Genomic DNA, 25,393 nt, shown 5'->3' on the forward strand with positions numbered 1-25,393 from the left:
TGGATCTGACCGCTGGCTAGGAAATAAAAATAATAACAATTCTGAATCTAAACTGTAGGTTTTTTCTAATGTTTTGATTATATTAAATTAGATTATAATAAAATTTATTTGTGAAATTATCTGTCTGTTTAACACTGTGCTGCTGTTATCTATGTGTCTTCAATCCAAAGGCAGAGGCTGCCAACCAAGAGATTTTCTTGAACTTTTCCCAGTACCATCCAGCAGCATTATTTGATCAATTTACTTAATGGCAAAGTAAGAGAGGATTACTGGACAGTGAGTAAAACTTCCCTTCTGAGATAACACAATGCACTTAATGACAAACTGCAAGCATAGCTTTGCCAAAAGTTTTTAAGATTTCACTACATGCTGAAGTGTGCTCAACTTCTCCCATTATACTGCATTATAATTCTGTTTCATCAGACTGATTAACAACTTTAACTCAAAGTGGGTAACTTAAAACCACTTGCAAGCACTGCTTTCAAACAAATCGAATTTATACTTGTCAAAAGAAAGTGCTCAAGCCAAGTGTTTAAAAGCAATACAATTTAGTATGTTCACAACTACACTGACATGAAAGACCAATAAAAAGCAGATGTTATTGATTTAAACATTTATTCTTCTATCTCCACTTTTTCTATGCTAGATGTCTTCAACATCATGCAACTCTTACTCTCTTGCCTCCATCTCACACTCCAACAGTTGTTTACTAATCTTAGCCCAGAGCTGATGAATATTCCCAGAGCTTGCACTCAAATGCTCTGAAGCTGGACAGTCACCTTGAAGTCTAGAGAATGGATCAACTACAAACACACTGAGACAAGATGCTTAAAGATTTTTTTAATTCATTTATTACCTGTGCACAAGAGAAGTAACTACCAATAGAAACTCAAAAGCTATACAGTATTTTTACTTGGTGGTTAAAAGTAATTAGAGTATCATATGACCATGAATGAAAATAATTCTCCAATTACAAATCAGAATATGTTAGAATCTCAGTGGAACAAGCCAAAAAGCCTTAGAAGCAATTCCAGAGCACAAGGCTCTGCACCCTTTAATTTGCGCAATGACAAAAGTAATTTACAGTTAATCTTTGTGAATACTGAGATAATGTTATAATGCAAGTTTCTGTACAGTTAACTGTAAAGAGACAACCAGAACAGTAATTCTAGTATATTTTAACTGAACTTGCTTAAGCATTTTTTTCTGAAATGGTTACCAAAGATCCTGGAAGATTCTACACCAAATCCAAGTCCTGTGAGTTTTTTTCCTGTGTTCTTTTTTTGGTGTTTGTGGGGGTTTTGTTGGTTGTTTTTTTTTCCCATTACTTACAATCTCATTCTATTGTAAGGTGTAAATCTCTAGAAATGAGCTGTCTGCATTGTATATATTGTGTTTTTACAATTTAAAGCAAAAGATGGTACATTACTCAAGTGGTATAAATCTTCCAGCATTTTGCTAGTCAAGAAAAACAACATGCCAAAATCACAATGAGCAGTATTGGTACCCACAGCTTCAATTAATTTGTTTCCTTTTTTAATTTGTAATCTACATAAATTACTACTAAAGGATACTGTTTAGGTAGTAAATACATTGGCCATTTGTAGGTCAGACAAAACTTGTTCATCCAACTGTGAAAGCTGATATTGTTTCAAAAAAAATCACAAATAATGCAGAACAAAATTACTGATGCATTCAAGAAAGTGAAGATGCATTGATTCCCACTGTTTGAAGAAAATTACTGCACTCCACCTTCAAATGCATCAGGCTGGTTTTAGTTATAACAAGACAATCCCAAGAGTCAGAATGAAATAAAGCAATTTGAAAGATTTAAGAGCTGTTATCAAAAATAAATTACATTTTTTAAAGTTAAAAGAAACACTGCTATGAAGGCTGAGAGCCAAGCAGCCTTTCAATAGCTGCATTGATGTCTCCTCCTGTTGCTATTAGTGCTTGTAAATTTGCTTCGCGGTTCAGAAAGCCCATTGCACTCAGTTGTTCCAGTTGTTGCTGAAATCGAACTTCTGGGTTTTGTAACTGCTAAGAAAAAAATTTCGAACTATAAAACTGTAATATGCATATAGCAAAATACAGAAATTAAATGTAGTTTGGTTCTGCACCGCTTTGTCTTTCCTAATTTTTGACTATACCTTTTTCAAGTTCCAAAAAATATATACTGACAAATTCAATTAGCAGTTGAATAATTTTTTTAACAAGTCAGCACCTTCAAATCTAAAGAGTAACTACACTTATATAACATACCCAAATAACTGCAGGAAAAACTGCTTGTTTGATAAAAGAGGATTAAAATTAAATTGGGTAAATTTACGTCCCATGATCCATTTCTTAAAGATATGCATATACGTATTTTTTTAAAAATGAAACAGAGTTCAGCCTAGTAATGTGGAACAGCAAAGAGTATGATGCTGCTGTCACCAATATTGACCACCACAGGCCTTATTTTTCCTTGCCATAGAAATCCTCTCTTTTGTAACATTCCAAGTATTTGTTGACTGAAATCACCAAAATCTTAGCTGTTAGAAAGCTTGAGGCTAAGGCAAACTGGCAGCTGTGCTTTATAGAAAAATTCTGCTTACACAAACTTAAGGAAAAAATATGCATTATTTAAATGGTATGATCTTCAGAGGCATTCTTTTAATCAGAACAATAACATGCTGGGACGTTACTTTTTAAAATCAATGACTCAATTTAGATTGGTACATAAAACTGGTGCGGCTACTGCTAATTTTGCTGTTGTTCTAATTCAGTAGTTTCACACATCAAGAAATTACCACCTGTATTTAAAATCTGCATATGGTTACAAACCATATGCAGTACAATGAAGATGTAACCTGAAATTTAAGAACTGCCCCCCAGCCTGCTTCCCACAAACAAAACTAAACAAAATGTTGACCCAGTAGGGTAAGATTTGACAGCATAAGTGAAAACATACAAGAATATGGTTTGCTACAGTAACATTCGTGAATGCTTTCAAGTGGTTAGATAACAAGAGAAAAAAATCTGTCAGATCAGCAAAACTGAACTAATTCATGCCATGGCAAATGAAGAGGGAAAAGTAGGACTGCCCTTTCCACCAGGAGTCCGCCATTACACAGGGTAGGTACCATAGCACAAGGGTGCTGTTTCACACAACACTCCTATAAGTTAACAGCATGTCTCCTTTAAGGCCAGTCTTGCTCACCACCCTACTACTACTGGAAGTTGCTACCTCTGCTTGACTTCTGGAGCTCTCTGGAAACCTTAATCCCACTCAGTATGTTAACAAAATGCACTGCAATCTGGAACTGCAGGACATTAAGAGTACAAATTCAGGCTGCAAATAGGAAGAGAGTGGCTATTCCAAAGAGGGGGACAGAGATTTAGTTACAGCTAAAGAGTGACAGCAATACAGGCAAAGAGCACAGAGGTAACAGTGTTCAATATGCTTAAGCTTTACTCTTGTGTGAACCCGCACTACACTTATCAGTGAAACTTATCACCTCGATCTGCCTCAATCTGTACAAGCATTTCTGAAACTCCAGGGCATGAAGATGAGTATATAAAAGTCAACCAACACTTTTACTCAAATTTGGTGGTTTTTCAGTATTTACTTACACAGTTGCAACAGCACTTTTAAGCCTCCTCTGCTGCCCTTTGACCAGAAGAATCCAGGGGACCCTCCCTTCAATTACCAGCCTCCTTTCCAGTGGTTTACAACAAAAAAAGTGAAGCAAAAAGTCAAAACATCTAAAATATAGTGATGTACTTTACCTGAGCATTTGCACCAGCAAGTGCCTGCAACATCTGGTGGACAAACTGCTGGTGACCAGGTTCAGCAGCTCCTGAAGCTGGACTTGTATTTTCAGTTGAAGCAGAACTAGGTACAGTGGACTCTGTAGGAGCTCCACTGCTTCCCAATCCACCTAAACCAGGATTAAATCTGTATAAATTACAGAAAAAGAAATACACCACTTGAATAATAAATACTAGCTTGTCTCTTCTCATTTATTTAATTACTAGGTACAAATTCTGTCAAAGAGAGGATGACAATTTAAATAAAGTACTAAGAGAAAGACCAGAGTTATCACTATTTAGAAGTACACAGCAGGCAAAAATGTGAGAGATTCTAAAACAAGTGTAGTTAAACTAAAAAGAGGCAGGAAGAGGAGTGTTTAATAAAAACTTCATAAATCTCTAAACGTAAAACGAATGAACAATACAAGGGAAAAGTTCCTGTCTAAATCAATTCTTACCCTGGTATAAGCCCCGGTGCTTCTGTTGCTAATGTCTGCAAGCCCTGCTGAATCTGTAGCAAAGCCTGCATTGCTCTAGGGTTTGACATAGCTGATAATGTGTCAGGATTCTGCATCTAAGAAAAGGAGAGAAACTCTTAATCATATGCAGATGTTCCAAGTTAATTTTTATCGTTAGATCTCTTATAGAATCTGACACAATTTCAGAACTTGTTTTTCAATTTTGTAGTTGAATATTTATGGGAAATCCTTTAGTTATCTTTTCTTCTGTGAGAAAACTTTCATAGAAAGTAATCAATGAACTCTCTAGATGTGGACAAAGCCTTTCAAATGACAAGTACACAAGGAGTAGTATTTTTCATTACAGACCTCAATCTTTCAAAGCCGTAGGTCTGTATTAGTACAACATTATTCTAGAATTAATATCCTATTATCAATTATCATACTACTGGTAAGCAACAATGCTCAATGTGATGAAACTTGCCCAACAGATACCTAAGAAAAAACAATACATTTCTTTTTCCTAGCTAATTTCAGATCACAGCAGTTTGATCATGACTATTTGTATACATCTTCTCATATGCAGTGCCTTCACAACCTGAAATGTAAAAAAATACACTGCAAAACATACAAGCAAGCAAATGTATAACATTCAAGGATTCTCGCTCTACTGTGACTTCAATTAAAAATTTGCTTTCACATCCACTAATGATTTAAAAGGCAAATCCTTTTTCATTTCTGAACTGAAGCACCCAAAAACCTGACTATTTTAGATACAAACTCAAAACTAGTGGCTTAAGCTTACTTCTGCTAAGAGATGGAACAGATGAGTGAAAAATAAGTTTCAGCTACAAATGACACAGTTTTGGTAGCCAGACCTACTTCAAATAGTATACAGGCTTATTAATCTTAGCACCCTTCCTGTTGCAAGTAGACCAAATTACTTTTGCTGGAAAACCCCTTTTGATTCACACAGAAATCACGGATTAAGCTGCCTCTGGTGCAGAGCAGAACTGGAGAATAGGACATGAAGAACTCTGCTCTGGAGTACGGATGCCTAAGGAGACTTCAGCACACAAGTTGCTACTCTCCATTCATCTCTTGGATTTTTATCTTCCTGATAGTCAAAGAATAACTAAATATATAGATGGCAAAGGTTACTTAAATTTTAAAAAGGAAATGATTTTGGGTTCTCCAATGAAAACTGCTGCAACTAGTTTACTGTCTGATATTTGAAGCTGTCTTATAGAAACAGTGGCCCAACTATTCTCAGAGCACTTAGGTGACCTGGATCTTATCTATTAATGTTATTAATTCCAGTAGCAGCAATTCTTTCCTAGTTCTGCTGGGCAACTGCCCTTCACTGCAAAAGATGCCTTCCATTATGCAGACTCTATGGTTTCTGTGTCCCAATCCCATGATATAAACACCAGTAGATAAGCAAGGAAGTACAAGTTGCAATATTATCAACATTCTGAAAATACCCAGGTATTTCTTGACTTTACCTCATCTGCTAATGTTGTTAGTCACCTGACCTTACACAGTGAATACAACACAGAACTAGCTGATAAACTCCACAGTGATACTGACAGGACATACCCACATGAAACAGAAATGATTCTTACTGTACATTCATTAATTACCATTTATTCACATATTTCAAAACATACATGTGGTACTAGCTCCTCAGATACTACTGATCATCACAAAGCAGTGGCATTATAAAACACCACAACCATTTACGTGGTTGAGACAATATAAACAGTACCTTCTAAACACTGAACTTGCTACTATAATTCAACTATGTGCTAATTATTTTACTTATAAAACCTCCTGTGTGCAGTCAGATCTTGGCAATGTACATTTACACTGATCTGCAAGGACTGCCTAATGATGGCATTCATGCAGTGGATTTTGATTCCTAGAAAAATCATGTTTGCTCCTATTTACGGAACACAGTACTGCTACACACTGTGTCAGCTAGTATCAAGCAGATACCTGGGCTGCAAGCACAATGTTAAGGAGAAGACAATCTTTATGGGCAAAAAATGTCAGAAACCACTTCTTTTGAATTAGCTAATGACTTTGGTCTTTCAAGGTGTGCCATAAGACCTCTTTTCCAAATATATAAGGCAGGTTTGAAGAAAGAAAAGCATAGTGAAACTTTAATTAGTAGTGGGAAAAGTACTAATCCTTTTAATTTGTGAAATAAATCTTGTCACAAACAGGTGTTCTCTGGCTCATGTGTAGTAAGAACAATTATTCCATCTAAGCAAAAAAGCAAGAGCAAATCTAAGTAGTTGTTCTATCTAACTGCGACAACAGTCAATTTTTTGAAAGGGATGGAGACATTAAGCAAGAATATTATTAGGGGACAATCTGACTTAGTTTCTAAAGCTAATAAGAACATATTGCAAAATCTAGCTATTAGCCAAAACCAAGACAGGCACCAGTTTACTAAAAATATTGCTTACTGACTTCCAGACATTTAATAACAGCTAGTATCTTATCTTACTTGCTGAAGGAAAGTTGGAAGTTGTTGTCTCATTTGTTCCTGAAGCTGAGGATTTCCAACAAATAAAGGATTATTCAACATCATCTGTAGGACAAAAATATTTAACTTCAAAGATCAAGCAGTAAAATCCACAGGAGGTTTTACAACAACGACCGACATGGTAATAGTCAATGAAAATAACTTCAGATTCATGAATAGTAATCATCTACTTCTCCTTTGGCCAAAACTTTTTGGAGGTGTTTTGCTTTATTTTGGTGTTGCTTGGTTGCGGTTTTTTATCTTTTAAGTGAATGAATTTTCAGATACAAATGAGGTAGGTTTGCCAATTGTTACAAGAAAATCCTTTTCTGCTCAGCCTCAACTACAGATCTAAGTAATAGCTCCCTGTAAACATTCCTTGAAGTCAAGGATATTTCCAAGTGAGTATACAATAGAGAAAATGGTTTTTCAATCTCAGTTCAGGATTTGACTTTTGATACTACTGTTTAAGTAAAATTTGAAAGCACTTCTACAATACCATTCATAAAACAGCATCTCCATGTTTAGAGGGAGCACAGGTCACAGAAGTGAAGTTAAAAACAGAGTAATATCTAGATATGGCACCAAGTCCCCTCCCTTCACTTCTTCCAAGTTATTGGGGGTATTTATTTACCGACAGATCCACCTTAATTTACCAAAGCATTTGTTTTGTCCTTTTCTTATGCTGGGTGACAAGTTCAGGGCTATACAGAACATACATAGCCTTACAAGTTATTTTAGAAGCATGTCAGGCATGATGTCCAATTACAAATTGAAGAAACTAACTGTGACAAACTGTTAAATATAAGTATGTAATAATTTCAGTGAGTTAGAGATTAACATTAAAAACAGGGTAGTTCACTACACATAGCTGTAGAGCTATTTGGGTTTTGTGTTTTGTTTTTTTTTTACTGCAATACATACAATAAATACATCACTACACCAAATGCAATTTACCTGTACTGCAAGATCAGGATTCTGGCTTAATGATTGCATCATGCTTCTCATGTAGGGTGCAGACAACATATTCTGCATAAGTTGCGGGTTTTCTGTTATCTGCTGCAGTAAGCTCTGCATTCCTGGTGTGTTGAACATACCAGCTTAAAAAAAGTAAAAAGCCACTTTAGTAAACATCCTGACTACCACCAGACTAAAACCAGGATACAACCACCTGCTTTTTAAGTGTTTTAGACCCTGAAATATATCTTACTGTTCTGCTTACACAGACACATCTACCCTAGAAGCTAAGGTAGATGCTGTATCCAAGCAGTTCCATTACGTATCCACATTATTAGCTGTTTTCACATTTGCCTTGAAATAGAAAAAAACCACAGTTCATCTAGAGGTTCCCTACTTTTGCTATTTTAAGACAACTTAAATTTAAACAGTGTTTAAGTAACACTATTATAGCCCTAAATTATTTTTCATATTTTTTTCTACGGAGAACTTTGATACTAGTAAAACGCTCTACAAAAGTAAATAGCAATAAAAACTTTGAATCAAAAACTCTCTTTCTAATGAAAGAATCATTTCAGCAAGCTTCAAAGTACACGCAAATATATACAACTGCAGTAACAAACACACCTCCTAGTCCAGGCCCCAAATTTGGTCCAGTTGAGCTCTGTCCTGTAGTGCCAGAAGTGCTATTTTCAGCATTACTACTGCCACTGCTCTCACCACTAGTGCTGGTATTTGTTGTGGAAGTCTGTGAGCTGGACTGAGAAGCCCACGGATTTGGCAGAGGATCTCTATTTTCTGTACGGGATGGCTGACTGTCCCCTCCTGTTGACGCATTGCTTACTAAAGAAGCAAATGGGTTACCTCCAAACTACAGAGAGAGGAAAGCAAACGTATCATCGGCAAGTTACCTTTCCAAACAAATCATGAAGATAAATGTTTACAGGTCTTAATCAGTTATACTCATGATTCTACAGTAACTAAAGGTAAATATTGTGAAAAGACACTAACATTGAGAGATACTAGGACTTCCAAAAAAATTAAATCACATTTCTTTTTGTAAGTAGTGTTGCTACCACACTGTATTTTTATCACAGTAAGATGCTATCTTGTACACTGGTTTCCAACTTCAAAGCTTTTTATTCTTCTCATCTTCAGTTCGAAGTTACTAAACATACCCTTAAAAAGATTTTACTGCACCTCCAAATTTTAAGGCAAAGAATTAAAGGAATTAAAAATTGAGTGATACAGAAATATATTAACTTTAAAATAGCTTCTCAATCACACAAAGTGATATCTATACTTCTTCAGGCTTAGAAGAATACAGGATTCTTAAAGTTCTTTCCTCTCAAGAATAAAAGGCTACATAAAAACTTCCGAGTTTCAAGAAATGTTTTGGCAAGTACACATTTGGAAATTTACATTACTTACATGCTTTTATTTAAAAAAAGAAATATTCACTTTTGGTGTAATTTGTAATCTTTTCTCACCTGTTCCTGTGCTGCATTCAGTATTGGCTCCTGAATATCTGTGTACATGCGTCGCAAGGCATTGTATCCCCCTGGTATACTTTCAAGGTTGCTCAAGGCCCGATCCTGGTTTCGCATCATTTCCTGCATCATTGCAGGGTTTCTAGCAAGTTCTAGTGTCTAGAGAAGTGGAACGTTTAATCTGTATTAATAAGAAATCCATTCTAAAGTGAAAACGTCAGCATTCGGCAATATCTCAGTTATCCCAGTCTAACCCGGTTTGAAATTATGATCAAAGTTGAATCAAGCCTAAGTGTAAATCAACACAATTCGGTGTTTAGCCAGCATTCTACCATAACAGACTGGGTCAGGAAGACTGGCTAAACATAAGAAAACCCCTGAATGAACTACTCTTCTTCCTTCATCTTTTCCACACAATATACTCATCATTTCTAGCACCATTACAGCAGGCAACCTATAGTATGAACTTTAAAATAAATACACACAATTTAAAAAGTATCTATTTATCTATTTGTGTTTTGATACATTCTGCAACACAACATATCTTATGTATCATCTAATTTTAAAAGCATTTAGAAGTGAGATAAAATGAAAATATTTAGTATTTTGGAGAATTATTTTTGTTAAATTCATTGGTTAGACAACAGGCTTTAAGTGCAGACGGGCACATCCAATTCTAGCCTCAGAAGACATGCCTATACAGTTTTCCATGTCTTTCAAAACTATGCTGCACATTTTCTGAATTATCAGTCTATTTTGAACAATAACAAGTAGAAAAATAAACATTAGTTGTCTGTGGCAACCTTTTATGGATTTTGAATAAGCTTAAATACTTCAAGAATGTTCACACACTCCACTAAGCATGTTCAATTCCTGCTCTGTCGTTTATAGTTACAGTATAATCAAAGGTCATAAACAGATCTTTCTACATACCTGTCTCATTATATCTGGATTATTCAGCATGTGACTGATTTCTGGATTTCTCTGTATCAGTTGCTGCATTTGAGGGTTAGCCATAATTAACTGCCTCATCAGGTCAGGATTTGAAAGCATGCTCTGAACAAATGGATTTTCCATTATCTGAACCATCATTTCTGGGTTGGACATAAGTTGCCGTTGCATCTGACTTTGCAACTCCGAGAAGTTTGAAGTATTTAAGCCCAGGCTACTCAGACCTGCCAAACCTCCAAGGCCACCTTTAAGAGGATGAAAAAAATATAATTGAACTTTCAGTTTCTAGTATACTTCCAAACACATCCAGGTCCTTTCTAAATACAAAATACTTGAACATATCCCACACTTCAAATAAAAAGAATATGAATGGAAAGTCCCATCTTTGCAAGGCTGTTAAGGAGTCACCCACTAGGAGTTTGCTTCTTTAAATAACAAAAATCCAAGAAACTGTATCTTAAATATAACTTGCTACAATTCTAATAGCTTTTCTTCTCATTTTCCACAGCCAGGATACAAGAGATATTTGGGGCTTTAGGTCCAGGTCTCACCCCCTCCAGCAACACTTACCAACTGCATTTGTAAAAATAATTTATCTGTCTCCTCTTGGTTAGTCTAAAATCAAGAGAGAACTCCAAATACGAGTCATATTCCCTATTCTAATTAAAAGCAGAGTTTCTCTTGGCAGTAATACTCCAAGAGCTAATTATGTTTTGAATTGCTCTCCTTTGCTGAGTCCAAATAAAAAATTTCAGGTACTAGACTGAGGAACCATTTAAACCTAAACAATCAATCCCTTACTATAGTTGGCTTTTCCAATCTGCCTCTGCCCCACTCTGCAAATGCAAAAAAGGTGAAAAAGAATGAAGCAAAACCCCAACTGCAATTATGAAAATACATTATTATTTTAAGTCAATAGACTGCAGCCTCTTTATTCATAAAAGCGAAGACTCATAATAGTATCAGACTTGGAATCTGAGAAACACTTAATTGTAAGATTAGCAGCAATTTTATTGTTTCTATTGCAGATCTTTGCTTCGTGTTACAGGTCCAACTTCTATGATTCATCAATTCTCAGATAACAGGAATTCAGATGCACGTTTAAGGAGCACAAGGACACTGGAAGGAGTTTCATTATCCAGAGTGCCAAAATATAACATCAGTAGTGCCTTACTACTGAAGGTGAAAGGTGCAAGTCTGAAGTTTGTCGTGAAACAGTGGCACAGTTTGCCCAGAGAGGTGGTGGGTGCCCCATCCCTGGAAACATTCAAGGTCAGATTGAATGGGGCTCTGAACAATCTGATCTAGTTAAATATGTCCCTGTTCACTGCAAGGAGGTTAGACTACATGACCTTTAAAGGTCCCTTCCAACCCAAACTATTCTATGATTCTGTATAAAATTAAGGAAACAACTTTCCTCTGGTAACTTACACATCAGAAACCTTCTACAACCAATTAGAAACATACTTGTAATCAGTTTTTTGGCTGGTGTGTTTGGAGGGTTTTTTTAAGTTCTGTCTATAATAGAATAAAGCTTCAGGGACAATTACCTGAATCCAAGAGAAGACACCCACAATGCTACCTAACCAAAATTCTTACCCAAGCCAAAAGGGTTACTATTTGTTGAAGCTGGTGTTGAAGTACTAGTGCTTGATATTGAAGTGGTAGCAGCACTCCCAGTGGTGTTTGCCTGTTGAGTTGGGTGGTCTTGTGATCTAAAAAAGCAATTTTAAAACCTGTTAGTTTAAAAAGTTATTTTAAATAATGCCATTTAACGTAGGAATAGTATTATATTTGAGAATCTTAAATTACATTTTGATTCTTTCTCAAAAACCAGTTATCAGCAGATGGCTTTCTGAAACAAATCTTCTCAGACACGTGTAATTTTTCAGAACAGTAGTTTGAAATATTAAAAATACAGATGGCTATCACTGCAGCCATTACCACTTTCTCATCCTATCCTGAGATGCCTGCCAATGAATTGTTTCCTCTGTCCTTACCTTGCTTTAAGGATCTATGCCTTATGCCACTATACTCAAATACTACTGATTACCTGCCTGCGCCTTGAAGAAATAAAGCCCAACAAATTTAATGTGGCATTTGTTTCACACCACATCTCTAACTGGAAGCCTTACTGAATGTGAAATTCAGTTAATGCTGCATTTCACTAGATATCAGACTCAATAACCTTTAAGACTTCAAGAGCAGGCTACAAATGTAGTTACATAAAGCTAAGGCCAGCAGAATGTAGAGCAGGCACCAAAGGCTGCCCATATTATATACTCACCACACCTTTCTACTGCAGGTATAAACACAGGTGTTGCCATGTAGCAAAAGAGATCAAGGAACTGAGCTTGAATAAAGCCAGTTTGACCTCTCTGTTCAAAAAGAAAAGAGGCTAGTTTGAAATCCAAATCAGCTCTCCAGTCTAGTTCAACAATCAATCTCATAAATGCCCGTATTTGCAGTATTACAGCATAAAATAACTTGTAAAACTATTAATTCAGACTTCACACAGATTTGAAAATTTGACAGTACTCTAGACTTCATACTTCAGTTCATCTTGGAGTATTTTTCTGCTATAACAAAATTCTGTGCTTGCTCCACTCAAGAGAAGATCAGAAAAAGAAACCTCAACCATTCCAAAAAAACCCATGCTTGAGAGATGGCTCAGATGCAGAGGCTTTCCTGAGGTTTTCTAAAAGTTCTCTAACTCCATTAACAGCAACTGCAAACACAAGATAAGTACCATTGGCCAAGGAGCTGTAACTTGAATGAGGAAGATTATAGACTGTATATTGACTGTGAATCTCCTGCTAGAGATATTTGGTTTTCTTCAGTCTAGAAAACACATAAATCTCTTCTCCATAAGCAAAAGAAGAATAATAAGAATAAAATCCTATTTGTATTTTCAACTGAGAAACTGTTTTGAGAAGCAACTATACCTCTTCATGTAACAAACATGAAAGGTTCTCAGAAGCATGACAGAAAAGTAGATGAGACTAAAACTTGTAGTTCATATTTCTTCCATGGCAACTGGGGTATATACTCTGAAGATAATGGTTTGAGTGAGTGTGAAACCTGTCAGCTTTAAGTCTTTGAGTGGAGACTCCTGTAAAGTGCACATCATCTTTTATATCCACTTTGCCATTATGATTCCTCCTGTTGCTTGTGAATAAATTAAGTGTTGACCTGGAACTCTATTCAGAAATCCAGTGCATCTTCACTGCCCATTGCTAATCACTCACTGCTACTGTGACACCACATAAGCCAGGTTACAAGACTACACTGAAAGTTTGTATCATTCTAGAAAATGTAGCACAGTTAAAAATCACCTCTTTTTCAACAAGGATTGGTTGGAATATATGAGGATTCCTACTTGAAAGTTACACACCTAATATTGTTTAGAAGGGAAAAGATCATGTTCAGATTTAGTTTTGGAAAAGAACCCTTGTCTATTTAGACATATGGCAGCAACAGTAACTGCAACAGTCAACAGACAAGTAAATGGCATAATGTAAAGTGGTTGGGAACAAATCAATCTTGATACTCATGGCCAAAAATCAGCACTTGCCAGGCCACACCAGCATGGTCTAAATCTTGTCTTTCAGGACAAGCATAAAATTCAGGTATTTCAGCAAGAAGAATATTAAGATGTTTCAGGATAACGTTATACTTTCGCAGAGGTGATTTTCATTGTCCTGACATTAGCAGGTTTTAGGAGCATATTTTTACTTTACTCAAGCAAAGCTAGTGGGTGAAAATACTAATGCCTCATTTGAAGATAGTATAGGCACATGTAGATTTTGTTTGTACTTCCTTGTCCAAGACATGATTAAAACATTCTGCAGATAATAGTAATACATTCTTCTAAAATTATGCAAAAAAGTGGGGGAGAGTGAAGAGATAGATTGCCATGCTGATAGGACAGATCCAGGGACACCACAAATTCCCCAAAAGCCACAAATGTGGCATTGTTCATAGGTGCTCCTTCGCCCAGAGGCCAAGTCCAAGAAGGTACCAGAGACTGGCAATGGTATTTCAGTATGTATACCTATTGTAGCTCCAACCTCTGAACCCACTGAAGACTGCACAATCAAAAACATCCTGTTAACACTAGTCATGGAGCCTCTCTGCCACACTCAAAAAAAGCAACAAAAAACCAGCAACAGTAGAATAGTAGTTCAGATAAACAAGGTACAGAACTGCAGTATTAACTAATATTGTATACAGGTTTGGCATGGAGGTTTGTATCAGCCTAAATTTCAGGCAGAGAAGGCACAGGACAGGGAAAGGAGACCCTTGACAGTACAAACAAGTGTTTTGACTCCAGAACAGAGAAGATAATCCCTCCAGGATGTGAACATGGAATTGAAGATAACAATTTCAGAAGGCACCTACATTTAATGCTAATGCTACTAATTTCAGCAAGCGTTTATATTTCATGCTAATGTTACTAGCAAGCCTTTGTGACTTGGTGTGGCCTGGAAAGGGAAAGCTGTTCTGTTCTCTTTTTCTGTTCTCTCCCGTGTTCCATTCACTTTCCTTCAACATCTGACATTTTCCTGTAAGAGGAGATCCTCATCACAAACAGGAAAGACCTAAGTAGAACAGGAGCAAGAACACTTTCAGTGTAGATAATGAACATGCTATTGACTAAGCAAGCTACATTTGAGGGATCTATTCCTCTACTTGTTGAAAGGATTTTTGGGCACTTCATGGGATGTGCAGATGACACAGCTCAACTGATACAACTTTCTCACCATCATTCTAAAGATACCTCAAGAAGCCCAAATCTAAAGTCTGTTCAGCCAGAGAAATTCATGGCACTAAAGCAGTTGTTAAAAATTTTCTTTCCTCATTTTACCAAAACAGTGAGTCTTTACTCACTGCGTTAGTAAAACAAGGAAAGAAAATTCACTGCAGAGAAAACAAAAGGAAGAGGAGAGTGGAGGGGAAGGGAGGTGGAGGGGCAGACAAGAGAGGAGAAAAAAGCTTTTCTGAAGCTTTTCATGCATGAAAAGAAAACCTACACAACACGAATCTACAGAGAGTAAGAGCTAAATATCTAAGAACTATGGAGCCAAAGCACTGCCAGCACTAAACCCAAGAAGTTAAATAACAAAAAAAAAAAAAAAGGCAGGAGATGCATATTTAGAATTTGAATCCAATTAAAATACAAGATAAACCAAAGAAAAGAGCACTGTACTTTCAGACAGTTATTCTGCATCAGTTGTAACTAAGGAGCTGATTAAAGTGACTTGGTCAAATCTAGGTTTGCCCTACAGAAAGCTATTAAGAATTTTAGAAGTAAAAATGACCACTCATCATTAAGGTTACCTGTTTTGCGTTTTGATAACCAGGTGAACAGTGAGTCCATCATGAATTCCGTGCTGAGTCAAAGTATCTTGATCTTTTAAAATTTTTCCAGCAAATATCAACACAAGCTGATCTGTGTGGGACTTGAAACGCTTAGAGATTTCTTCCTTGAACTAAACAAAAAAATTAGTATTATACATTTATGCAATTGAATACTGAACTGTAATTTTTTAAAAAATTTAAGAACAAGCTATTTTTTACATTTGCTGTATTACCTCACCTGCACTGCACAAACTAGAAATACTTTATTAAGTTTTCTAAACCTATTTTTTTTCAGAGAAAGATGGGAAGTATTTCTTTTTCATACAAAAAAAGGACATGAGAAGAACTTCACATCTATCACTAGTTATATAACTAGTGACAACAAAAATCTGATTTCTCTTAAAGACTACTGCAGGTTCAATCAGGCACACATCCATGAAAACAAATACATACTATTATATAAACTACTTAAACACATACAAATATATGCACATGGTCAAGTATATATATATAATTACATACTAGCAAGTACACACTAATATATATACATGCACACCACTGAAGCCATCCACTGCTGAAAGACTGAGGATACAATGTCACAAGTAGGATAAATTTGTCTGGACTTCTGCTGGAAATGAGTATCCTTGTTTCTTGGACATCTTTTTGCTGCCTTCTTTCCATGTGTCAAAACCAGCATTCCTTCCCACAGAAGAAAAAGTTACACCTTAGGTAGCTTTGCTTCCTCATTCAACACATGACACAGCTATATAAAATGCAGCATAAATTGCAAGCCAGGGCATGGTGAATAGCTACATTTTTCAGTTCACTAAGAAATTATACTCCCATTGAAACAACTGAACACAGAAGCCTACTCTATACCTTCTTGCCTTCCTATTCAATAATAACCAAGTTCTGCTTTGAATGAGTTCTAATTGAAATTTATTCTTCTCTGGAAAAATACTCTCATCAAAAACAAAAAATTGACAAAACTTGAAAAGGAATATATCCAAGAAAAGTGCTAAGGACTAACTTGACTATAAGAATGCCAGATAAATGTATGCAACAAGACTAGTCTGCAGGCTAAGTAATTTTAAAACAATTCCAGGTAGTTAGAAAGTCTTTCAGAAGCTCACCCTGTTTAAAATTTTAAAATTAAGTTGACCATAATACTTCAAAAAACATCCCCAACATCCTACAGAATTCTCATTACATATAGGAAAATATAATATTAATCTTGCAACTAGTTATTAATAATTGCATTTTATAATAGGCAGGACTAAAATAGTAAAATACCACTGTATTATGCTTTGAAGGTGAGTCGCTAATTGAAATATTTTATAGCACAGGAAGAGAAAAATAAACAGAGTTAAAAAAAAAGAGAGAGTCCAAGAGACAATATACATTAAAAGTCTCTGTGTTTGTGCAGGAGGTTGCCCTTGCTTAGTTAAAAGTCTACACTGAATCAGTTCCAGTTCTTGAAGAAATCACTTTTAAGTCACCCTTAAGATTTATAAGTATTCCAGAAAGTCACTTAGTCCATTCCTTTCCCAAGTGGGTTACTCATCTGAATTATTTCTATCACGTTTATCTAGTCTGTTCTCTGAGGTCCCCAGCAACATTTTTCCAAGAAACTTATTTCAGTGTTTCACTATCCTATTTCTTTACTGTCCTTTCCACAACGGACAACACAAACAGATTGTTCTTTCCCTTTAAAAAAGGGATTCCAGTAAGCCTAATCTTTCCTTGAGGGAAATCATTCTAATCATTCCCATCATCCTTTGGACTTTTCAAAACCGATTACTCTGTCAAGAAAAAGTGAGAAATCCATGTGGGAAATACTCATGATGACTTAATAGCTATAAAGTCTAGACATTTTGTAGAATCCCAGAAGGCCTAGTGTGCATGTCTTGAACACCAACAGCCAGATGGCTGTGGAGCCAACCAAGGATTGTTGGTAACAAGAGACAAGAATTGTAGGTAACAACCAAGGATTTTGGTAATAATATGCCATTGGAAAGAACAGGATGTGACTGGAGAAGGGGGCCATGAGGAGGTAGAGGGACACTTTTGCAGGGCAATCATCCTTGTTGTGGCTCCTGTAGATAAGCACAACACAGTGCAGGAATGAGGCTGAGAAGTGGGCATGGACTGTAGAACGAACCAAAACCAACAAGACACCCAAAGCCCTATGACCCATTTCCAGAAAGGTTTAGAAGAAAGGACTGCACATGATAACAAATTTGCATAGAAAGTGAGAAACTTATCTCTGAGGCAAGGAAGCCTTTCTATAAAAAGGTATCCCCACAAAGCCCAGGCACATGTACGCCCTCAGGACCCTGGACTCCCCCTCAACTGGATCAATGCTGGAGCCAGGACTGGTGATCTCTTTTTCTCTCTTTCTTTCTTATTTTCTTTTTTCCTTTCTTTCTTTCCTTCTCTCTTCTTTTCCATCTTACTCCTTTATTCAAAACCCGCTGCAATGTGCTCATAGTAGGGACTTAACATACCAGTGCCAGGTATGTAATTTACAAAGAAAACTTCCCAAAGTCTTGTGGAGCCTCTGGCTTTTGTCATTCCTTTCTGTGACACATCTCACTCTTTAAGTGGAAGGAAGTATCTATGAATCTTGAGTGCTCACTTCTCACTTCCACCTTAAGGGTGGAATATCATACCTTTTTCTGCTGAGCAACTGTTCAGGCAGTTGCATCCTATTCTGCATTCTCCTAGTTAATTATTGTTAATACACATTCCAAAGCAACATAAAACCAGCAGAAATACTTACAATTTGGTACAAAGCTAATGCATAAGAATAGAAGACTACCATACCGTGACAAATCAAAGAGTAATGTCATTTACCCAAACTCACCATCATATTTTCCACAATATGTTATAACAGTGAGGTCCACAAATTAATTCTCATCAGAAAGTTGATGTCGTAGTATATAAACTATTCATGGAATCACAGAATATCTCAAGTTGGAAGGGAACCATAAGGATCATCAAGTCCCACTCCCTGCTCTTTGCAGGACTACCTAAAACTAAACCACATGACTGAGAGCATTGTCCATAAGCTCCTTGAACTCTCACAGGCCTGGTGCCACGCACTTGGTGCCAGCACTTTCCAAGGGATCCTGTTCGAGGGACCGACAACCCTCCCAGCACGGAATGTTTTCCTGAAGTCCAATCTGAACCTGCCACAGCTTCATTCCACTTCCTTGTGTCCTACTGCTGCACACAAGAGAGATCAGCTGCTCCCTTTCCGGTGCCCCACCCCAAAGAAGCTGTAGGCTGCCATGCAAAACTAACACTACAGTAAGACAGGAGTGCAACCGCAAACATACCAGGACCCACAAAACAACCTTTATGACAACATACATGCATTATTCAAGTGCACACTAGATTTCTTTCCAGTCACAATAATAAAACTGCAGAGATTAATAAGCCAGTTTTGACTGAGACATATTTACATAAAAAGCCTGCTCAAGATGCAATGGAAATGTTAGGTCCCTTCTCAGATTCACTTTCATTTGGCACAACTTTGGAACCTCTGAAATGGCAGGACAGAAGCAGCCCATAAAGGGAAAAGTGCAGCAGTGCATAGTAGTGGAAAGGGCTCAGGACTCATGTTCTAGCCAGTTCTATTCCTTCCAGGGATCCTTCAGCAAGCCACTCCATTTCTCCAAGCTCTGACTTAGGAACAATGGTTAGCTATACTTCTCTTCCCCATAAAAGCACCTGGCAATCTACTCCCTCCCTGTTTCTTGTGTACCTGCTCACTGGCAAAGCAAGCAAACTGTCAACTCCTTGATTTACATTAAGCACTATCCTGGTTCTGGCCAGGAAAGGGTTAATTTTTGCAGTAGCCAGGAAGAGGCACTGCCAGAACCCACTGGTTATTCTATAGCACTTCAAGTCATTGCCTGTAGCAGAGGAAAGGGACTCTTCTGGGGAGAAGAGGTTGCTTCTGGTGGAGAAAATACAGTGGAAGAAGCCATCTGGTATTGTTTATTACTGGGGTATTTTTTCCCATGTGAATCATTCCTTTTCTTGTACCCTCTGTCATTGGTATTGTTGCTGTCACTATTCATATTGTTATCTCATTGCTGTTTCCAGTAAATTGTTTGTATCTCAACCTGTGATCTTCACCTTTTGTGCCTCCAATTCTCCTCTTCAGCTGGACACAGTGGGTAGAGAAAGGCGAAAACAGAGAAGCAAGAGAGAGCAGCATGTGGTTCGGAGAGTCTCAGTGGGGGCACTGAACTGGGGAGAACCATTCCCAAACCATGACAGCACTACTTAGCAAGAGCCAAAACGTTGATGTGTTATCAACATTATCAACTTAATTCAAAACATACAGCACCATACCAGCTACTAAGAAAATTAACTATCTCAGTCAAAATCAGGACACCATGTCACCATATATTCCAAATTCTTAATATTTTGTCCTAACTTTACCCCAGACAGGGACCTTTTTACAGAGCCAAGGTTTGTTGTCACTAAGTTGAAATGTTGCTTAGCTCTAAAAATCTTAACATGACACCTCTACCACAGCTAATTATTTATTAAGGTTTTCTGTGCTGTTGGCAATTTTGAACTGTGTAAAGGACCATCTTTAAAAACTCTGTGATACTGCTGACTGAAGGTGATGGATTTTAGCAAAACAAACTCACTGGAGGAATGCAGGCCCTATCTGACATGGATAAAGTTTAAAAAAAATAATCAGAAGAAGTACATGAATATTATGGTGTTATTTTTATGCAGATAAGTATCTACACACAAGACACTTCATAGTATTACTTAAATAGGTTTTCTTATTTTACTGTATCTGCCAGTCATTTATCAGAAAACATTTGTTGAGTACTATGGTCAGATAACTGATACCTTTGAGTTACATCTAACTAAGCCAACTGTCAGGAAAGTCATTATACATTTACTTCTGAAGGTTTTTCTTTAATCAAATGGCCACCTACCATCACTCTAAAACAATTTTAATCAAGTTCCCAAAATCAGAAAAAAAAACTAGCTTAAGAAATATGAACCAGAGTATATTGCAAGGCAGACTCCATAAAGACTCCCATGGATGTGTTACAATGCACTGAGACACCAGATGATGGAAAACTTAATGCTAAACAATTCAGGCACTCTAGTGCCTTGACTGTCAAGAGAAAGCTAAATCACAATCCTGGAAAAGAAGAATAAGTCGGATTCCAATATATACTTTCAACCTCCTTTGTTTGTACCATTCAGTAACCCCCGGATTACAGAAAAACAGAAAACCAGAACTGGATAAGGTTAAGAAACTTGAAATTAAACTGTTCTTTTAACGTAAAACATTACATAAAATATTAAAAGCATATGCAAGCCAGGAAAGATGCTCCACTACCAATTTACCCAATGTTCTGTTTACATTTACACCTCTGTGATCTTGATAAAGCAGAACACTACCAATTTGGGATTGTAAGAACCAGGTATAAACATGAAACCCCAGATTTCTGAATTTAAAGTATCAACCATGAGCTGGACTCAAAGTATACAACTTTATGAGATCTCTATTTGACAAATAGCAGAGTCTCTACACAGTGTGTATATATTTACACATATAATTCTGTGGGTCAGGTTTTTTATCTGTAATTTACTTTAGTACAGAAAGCACGTTTGTGTTCACCTAGTTTTAAAAACATATTACGAGCTGTTAAATATGCTATTACTGAAAACTATACTTCACACTGAAGAGAAATTCCATTAAATGTTTAAGTTAAATAAAAAAACAGAAAAAAAACCCCAAACCTTCAAAAGAACCAAATCTGTTTTCTGTGGAAGTAAACGCAGTTTCACTAAGTTTTCCAGGTGGGCATTATTGCTATGAAATTTTCATATAATCACAGGACTGACAACAATTCTCTGCAAGAACTGCAAGCTTCTGAAATTATTACTGCAGATTTACTATATCCATTCTTTGTTGGCCTAGAAGTTAATAATACACAGCTAGTCATGTTACCCTGTTTCAGAGTTCTGATGTTCACAGAATGCACCACTTGTAGTGGGCTACACACTGGTGGACAGTAACTCTGAACCAGTTACAATAAACTGCAAATGGCAACATGAGGCATTAAAACAGCACCATGAAGCCTCAGAAAGCTTTAACTCTTCAAAACTACCTCTCTGTGTAAATAGTCTAAACAATGAAGGTAAAACTGTTTTCCATGTAACTGATTCCAACACCTCACCACTCAAACAATTCAAGCTGTTCGCTAAGACAGGAAGGCATAAGTTGTTCCTGACACGAGTGCACCTTTTCTTTCCCAAAACACATTAAATCAACTCTGCTAGGAAAGAATTGCAAAGATTGTATTGCCATGAACTCAGAAAATAAACAGAAATAAAAAAATTAGGACAAGAGACAGTCTTACTGAGCTGATACTCTAGTATCAATTCTGTCAGGGTCAGCTAAAGTCAACAGGTTTATAGGTATTCATCTTCAGCCAGCATGTAGTCATGACGTCTTTACACCGAGCAAGATCAGTACCATACCCAGTCAAGAAAGCAAATATTTGGTCCTTGTCCTAATACTCACCCAAACTGTGCTCAGCACAATCAAATAGGTTTCAAAGAAAAAAAGGCAGACACTTGCAATCAACTGACCTCCCAGAGTGGCTTTGTAGGTGAAGGTTACTTTCCATTCCAACTTGCATACTCACTGTTCCAGCTGCACAGGATTAGCAATAACAAATCCTGAAGTCTTCTAATATAGGAAAAAAACTTGACAGAAAAGTTGCAGGCCTGATTTACACTACTGGAACAACATAAAATATGATTTGTGCAGCCCTAAATTGGGCCCTGATGAACCAAAACATTTTCCTAGAAAATCCAGGTTATTGTTCTGGCAATATTCTGAAATGACTGCAGAGAAATAAACAAGTCAACTCACTAAGTCATAATATGAGCTACAGAAATATACAACTGAATGGGGTTTATTCTGCTAGGTTGTTTGGGTTTTTTGGGGTTTTTTTTAACAAGCTGCAAGTTACTGGCCCACCTATCTCAACCATACAAAAAACTTGCTGATTCCAGATGCATTTGGACAGATGTTCAATTTGTCTGGTATTTGAGATTAACCTATTTTCAAGGCTGGCTCAAGAAACATCACATCTACTGTTGATGCCTATTACTATCAAAAGCTCATTTTTACAGTTTAAGAGAAACAGTCAACATTAATCATACTACGGGGACAGTGCATTTTTTAGTGTTGTCACATTGCCTGGGACTTCACACAAATGGTCGACTCATTGGTGCAATCTTACTTCACAGGAACGAAGACATAAGTGCAGATCTAATCTTTAAACAGCAGCTCCAAGAGAGACAACACTCAGAGCTAAGATATCTGTGGACAACAAAGACATTTGATGTAGTGTGCTCTGTTAACTCCCTAAACTTGCATGGCTGCTTTCAGTAAAAATTCATGCTCTTGCATGTACAATTATTTCAGTTTAAGACAATTGCTTACTTAAAAGCCTGGTAGCTCCACCAGTATTCACATCTGAAACAAACTTGTTAAAGTCAAATATATTCTGAAATTCACATCTTAAGTAAATTTGTTTATAATTCCTGAAGGATACAAACCAATTGCTAACTGCTTTTCAGGACAAATGCAATCCTCAGGTTAGATTCAGCTTATGAATCTCTCTTTTGAAATACCAAAACAAAACAAAAGCCCCCAAACTGCAAAGACTTTTACAAAAACTGTATTGATGCTGCTCACAAATCTATGGAGAACAGAGAAGTGAAAAGCACCCCTTTCAGACTGAGATTGCTGGGAAAGCAGTGAACAACATTAAAAAGCAAACACAGTCATTTTACCTTTGGGAGAAATGCCTAGATTAAGCTTGCAGAGAGAGCAGCTGATAGCACACAATACTGCAGCTGCCAAAAGACCAGTTAAGACAAGAGAGCAGTCTCAACCCACTGGCAGCTGGAGAGAAGCCCTCAATGAAACTTGGGTCTGGGACACATATAGGCCAAATGCTGATGTTAAAAAAAAAAAAAAAAACAAAACAAAAACAAAACCAACCAAACAAAAAAGACTCTTGAATCTAAAAAAGACAAAATGGTAAAAAAATTGAAAGAAATATCAGCATTTTCTCTCTTCACAGCAGCTAGGTGGAGCAAGAGTCTAACAGGTTAGCCAAGGTGGTAACTCTACATTTGATACTTGGGAACCTTAATCTTTTGCATCCTGCTCTGATAACCAGGCAGTGTCTTTCAGCTTATGCATAAGGAATGATTTCAAGTTCTTTATCTAGACACTAATGGCACTCTCACACAGGTAACCTTTTTTTGATGAGGTGTGCAGTACCAGCCAAGCTAAAAAAAGCACAGACTTGGCACATTTAGAGACATTTCAGTGAGAAAAATGGGAAATCCTAAGGAAATTGCAGAAGGCTCTGAATCTAGCAACGTTCACAAGCAGGAGATTCTTGCTTTTTACGTTTTGATTACACCTTTTCTATGATTTGTAGCTTTCTAATCTAAACAAATGAAGTTCTAGTCGATAGTTGCATGGCAAACCTTCAAAAAAATCGGAAGACTTGCAGGAAATAGTGATGATGAATCAGTGGGTGTTACTACTTCTGTTGAGACAGAGGTACTGTGGGGCACTGACTTTCACAAAAATTGTAATAACTCAGTTAGTTATTTGACAATAGTGCCATGCTAAGTACCATATCCATAACTAGTACATTTAAGTACAGCAGACTGCAAATTTTACAGAGTACAAGGATACGACTTCCTCAAAACGAAGGCCTATTTGCTGTTTTTAAAGGCAATGTTACACCAAAAGAACTACTGAAATTGCAGAGGTGCTGGTGAATGTATATATTTTCTACAGTCATGCTAGTCAGCCAGTGAGAGAACTACTGCCAAACTGAGTCAGCTCGACAGGACAACTCACACTCAAGGAATGAGAAAAGAGAAGGCTTCGTGGTGACCTAATTGCAGCCTTGAAGTACCAGAAGGGAACTTACAGGAAAGATGGGGCAAGACTATTTACCAGAGCGTGTAGTGGCAGGACAAGGGGGAATAACTTCAAACTGAAGGAGCGTAAGTTTAGATTACGTATCAGGAAGAGATTCTCTGCTGTGAGGGTGGAGAGGCACTGAAAGCTGTGGGCACCCCATCCCTGGAAGTGTTCAAGGCCAGGCTGGATGAGGCTCTGAGCAACCTGGTCTAGTGGAAGGTATCCCTGCCCACGGCAGGGGGGTTTGAACTGCATGATCTTCAAGGTCCCCTTCCAACCCAGGACAGTCTATAAAATCACAGACCCTCTGTAGGGGAGGAGAGAAGCCGGGAAGAGGGGACAAGGAGGAGTTTCTCCAGTGCCCCCGCGAGTCTCAGATGGCAGCGCTGCTCTCCTGGGCCAGGATCGGCCGTGGGGCTCGGCCGGTGCGGCCCGAGCGCGCAGGAGATGCTTCGTCACCGGGACGGGCCCTCGCCCCACGCCGCCGCCGCCGCCCCTCACCTGCCGGATGCTGCTGGTCTCGGATACGGCGAACTCCTCCTTTTCCTTGGGAGTCTTCACCGTGACTTTGATGATCCGCGGCTCGGTGGCACCGGCGGCGTCCGGGGTAGGGGAGCCTGGGGGGCCCCCCGCGGGATCTTCGGGTCTCTCCGACATGCCGCGGGCAGGGCAGGGCAGGGCAGGGCAGGGCAGGGCAGGGCAGGGCAGGGCAGGGCAGGGCAGGGCAGGGCACGGCAGAGCCTGGCCTAGGTTCCCAGCGGTTTCCGGCGGCTCCCAGCGGCTCCAGCGGAGCGCTCCCGCCGCGGCCCTCACACCGGAAACGGCCCGGCCGTCG

General features: G+C 37.8%; 1 protein-coding gene across 3 annotated transcripts; it reads right to left on the reverse strand.

Annotated features, from left to right (window-relative positions):
* Nucleotides 1-825: 825 nt before the first annotated feature.
* UBQLN1 (ubiquilin 1) lies at nt 826-25,393 on the reverse strand. 3 transcript variants are annotated; one of them, XM_032675686.1, is made up of 12 exons: nt 25,274-25,353; nt 25,060-25,240; nt 15,525-15,676; nt 11,784-11,899; nt 10,167-10,429; nt 9,234-9,392; nt 8,371-8,614; nt 7,744-7,886; nt 6,769-6,852; nt 4,254-4,369; nt 3,772-3,940; nt 826-2,037 (listed from the first exon to the last, which is right to left on the reverse strand). In XM_032675686.1, the coding sequence occupies exons 2-12, from the start codon at nt 25,213-25,215 to the stop codon at nt 1,885-1,887; spliced, it is 1,755 nt and encodes a 584-aa protein (XP_032531577.1). In that variant the 5' UTR covers nt 25,216-25,240; nt 25,274-25,353; the 3' UTR covers nt 826-1,884. The 3 variants fall into 3 exon arrangements, with proteins under 3 accessions (XP_032531577.1, XP_032531575.1, XP_032531576.1); XM_032675685.1 differs by having other exon boundaries at nt 1,836-2,040; nt 25,274-25,352; XM_032675684.1 differs by having other exon boundaries at nt 826-2,040; nt 25,060-25,393.

Source organism: Chiroxiphia lanceolata, chromosome Z (genome assembly GCF_009829145.1).
Source record: "Chiroxiphia lanceolata isolate bChiLan1 chromosome Z, bChiLan1.pri, whole genome shotgun sequence".
NCBI lineage: Eukaryota > Metazoa > Chordata > Aves > Passeriformes > Pipridae > Chiroxiphia > Chiroxiphia lanceolata.

Bases quoted from the DNA above. Each gene is read 5' to 3' on its own strand.
- UBQLN1 (XM_032675684.1), bottom strand. From the start codon at position 25,215: ATGTCGGAGAGACCCGAAGATCCCGCGGGGGGCCCCCCAGGCTCCCCT. The intron at 15,677-25,059 runs GTGAGGGGCGGC...TTTTTTGTTTAG, and splicing joins AGACCAGCAGCATCCGGCAG to TTCAAGGAAGAAATCTCTAA. The intron at 3,941-4,253 runs GTAAGAATTGAT...TAATTTATACAG, and splicing joins GCACCGGGGCTTATACCAGG to ATTTAATCCTGGTTTAGGTG.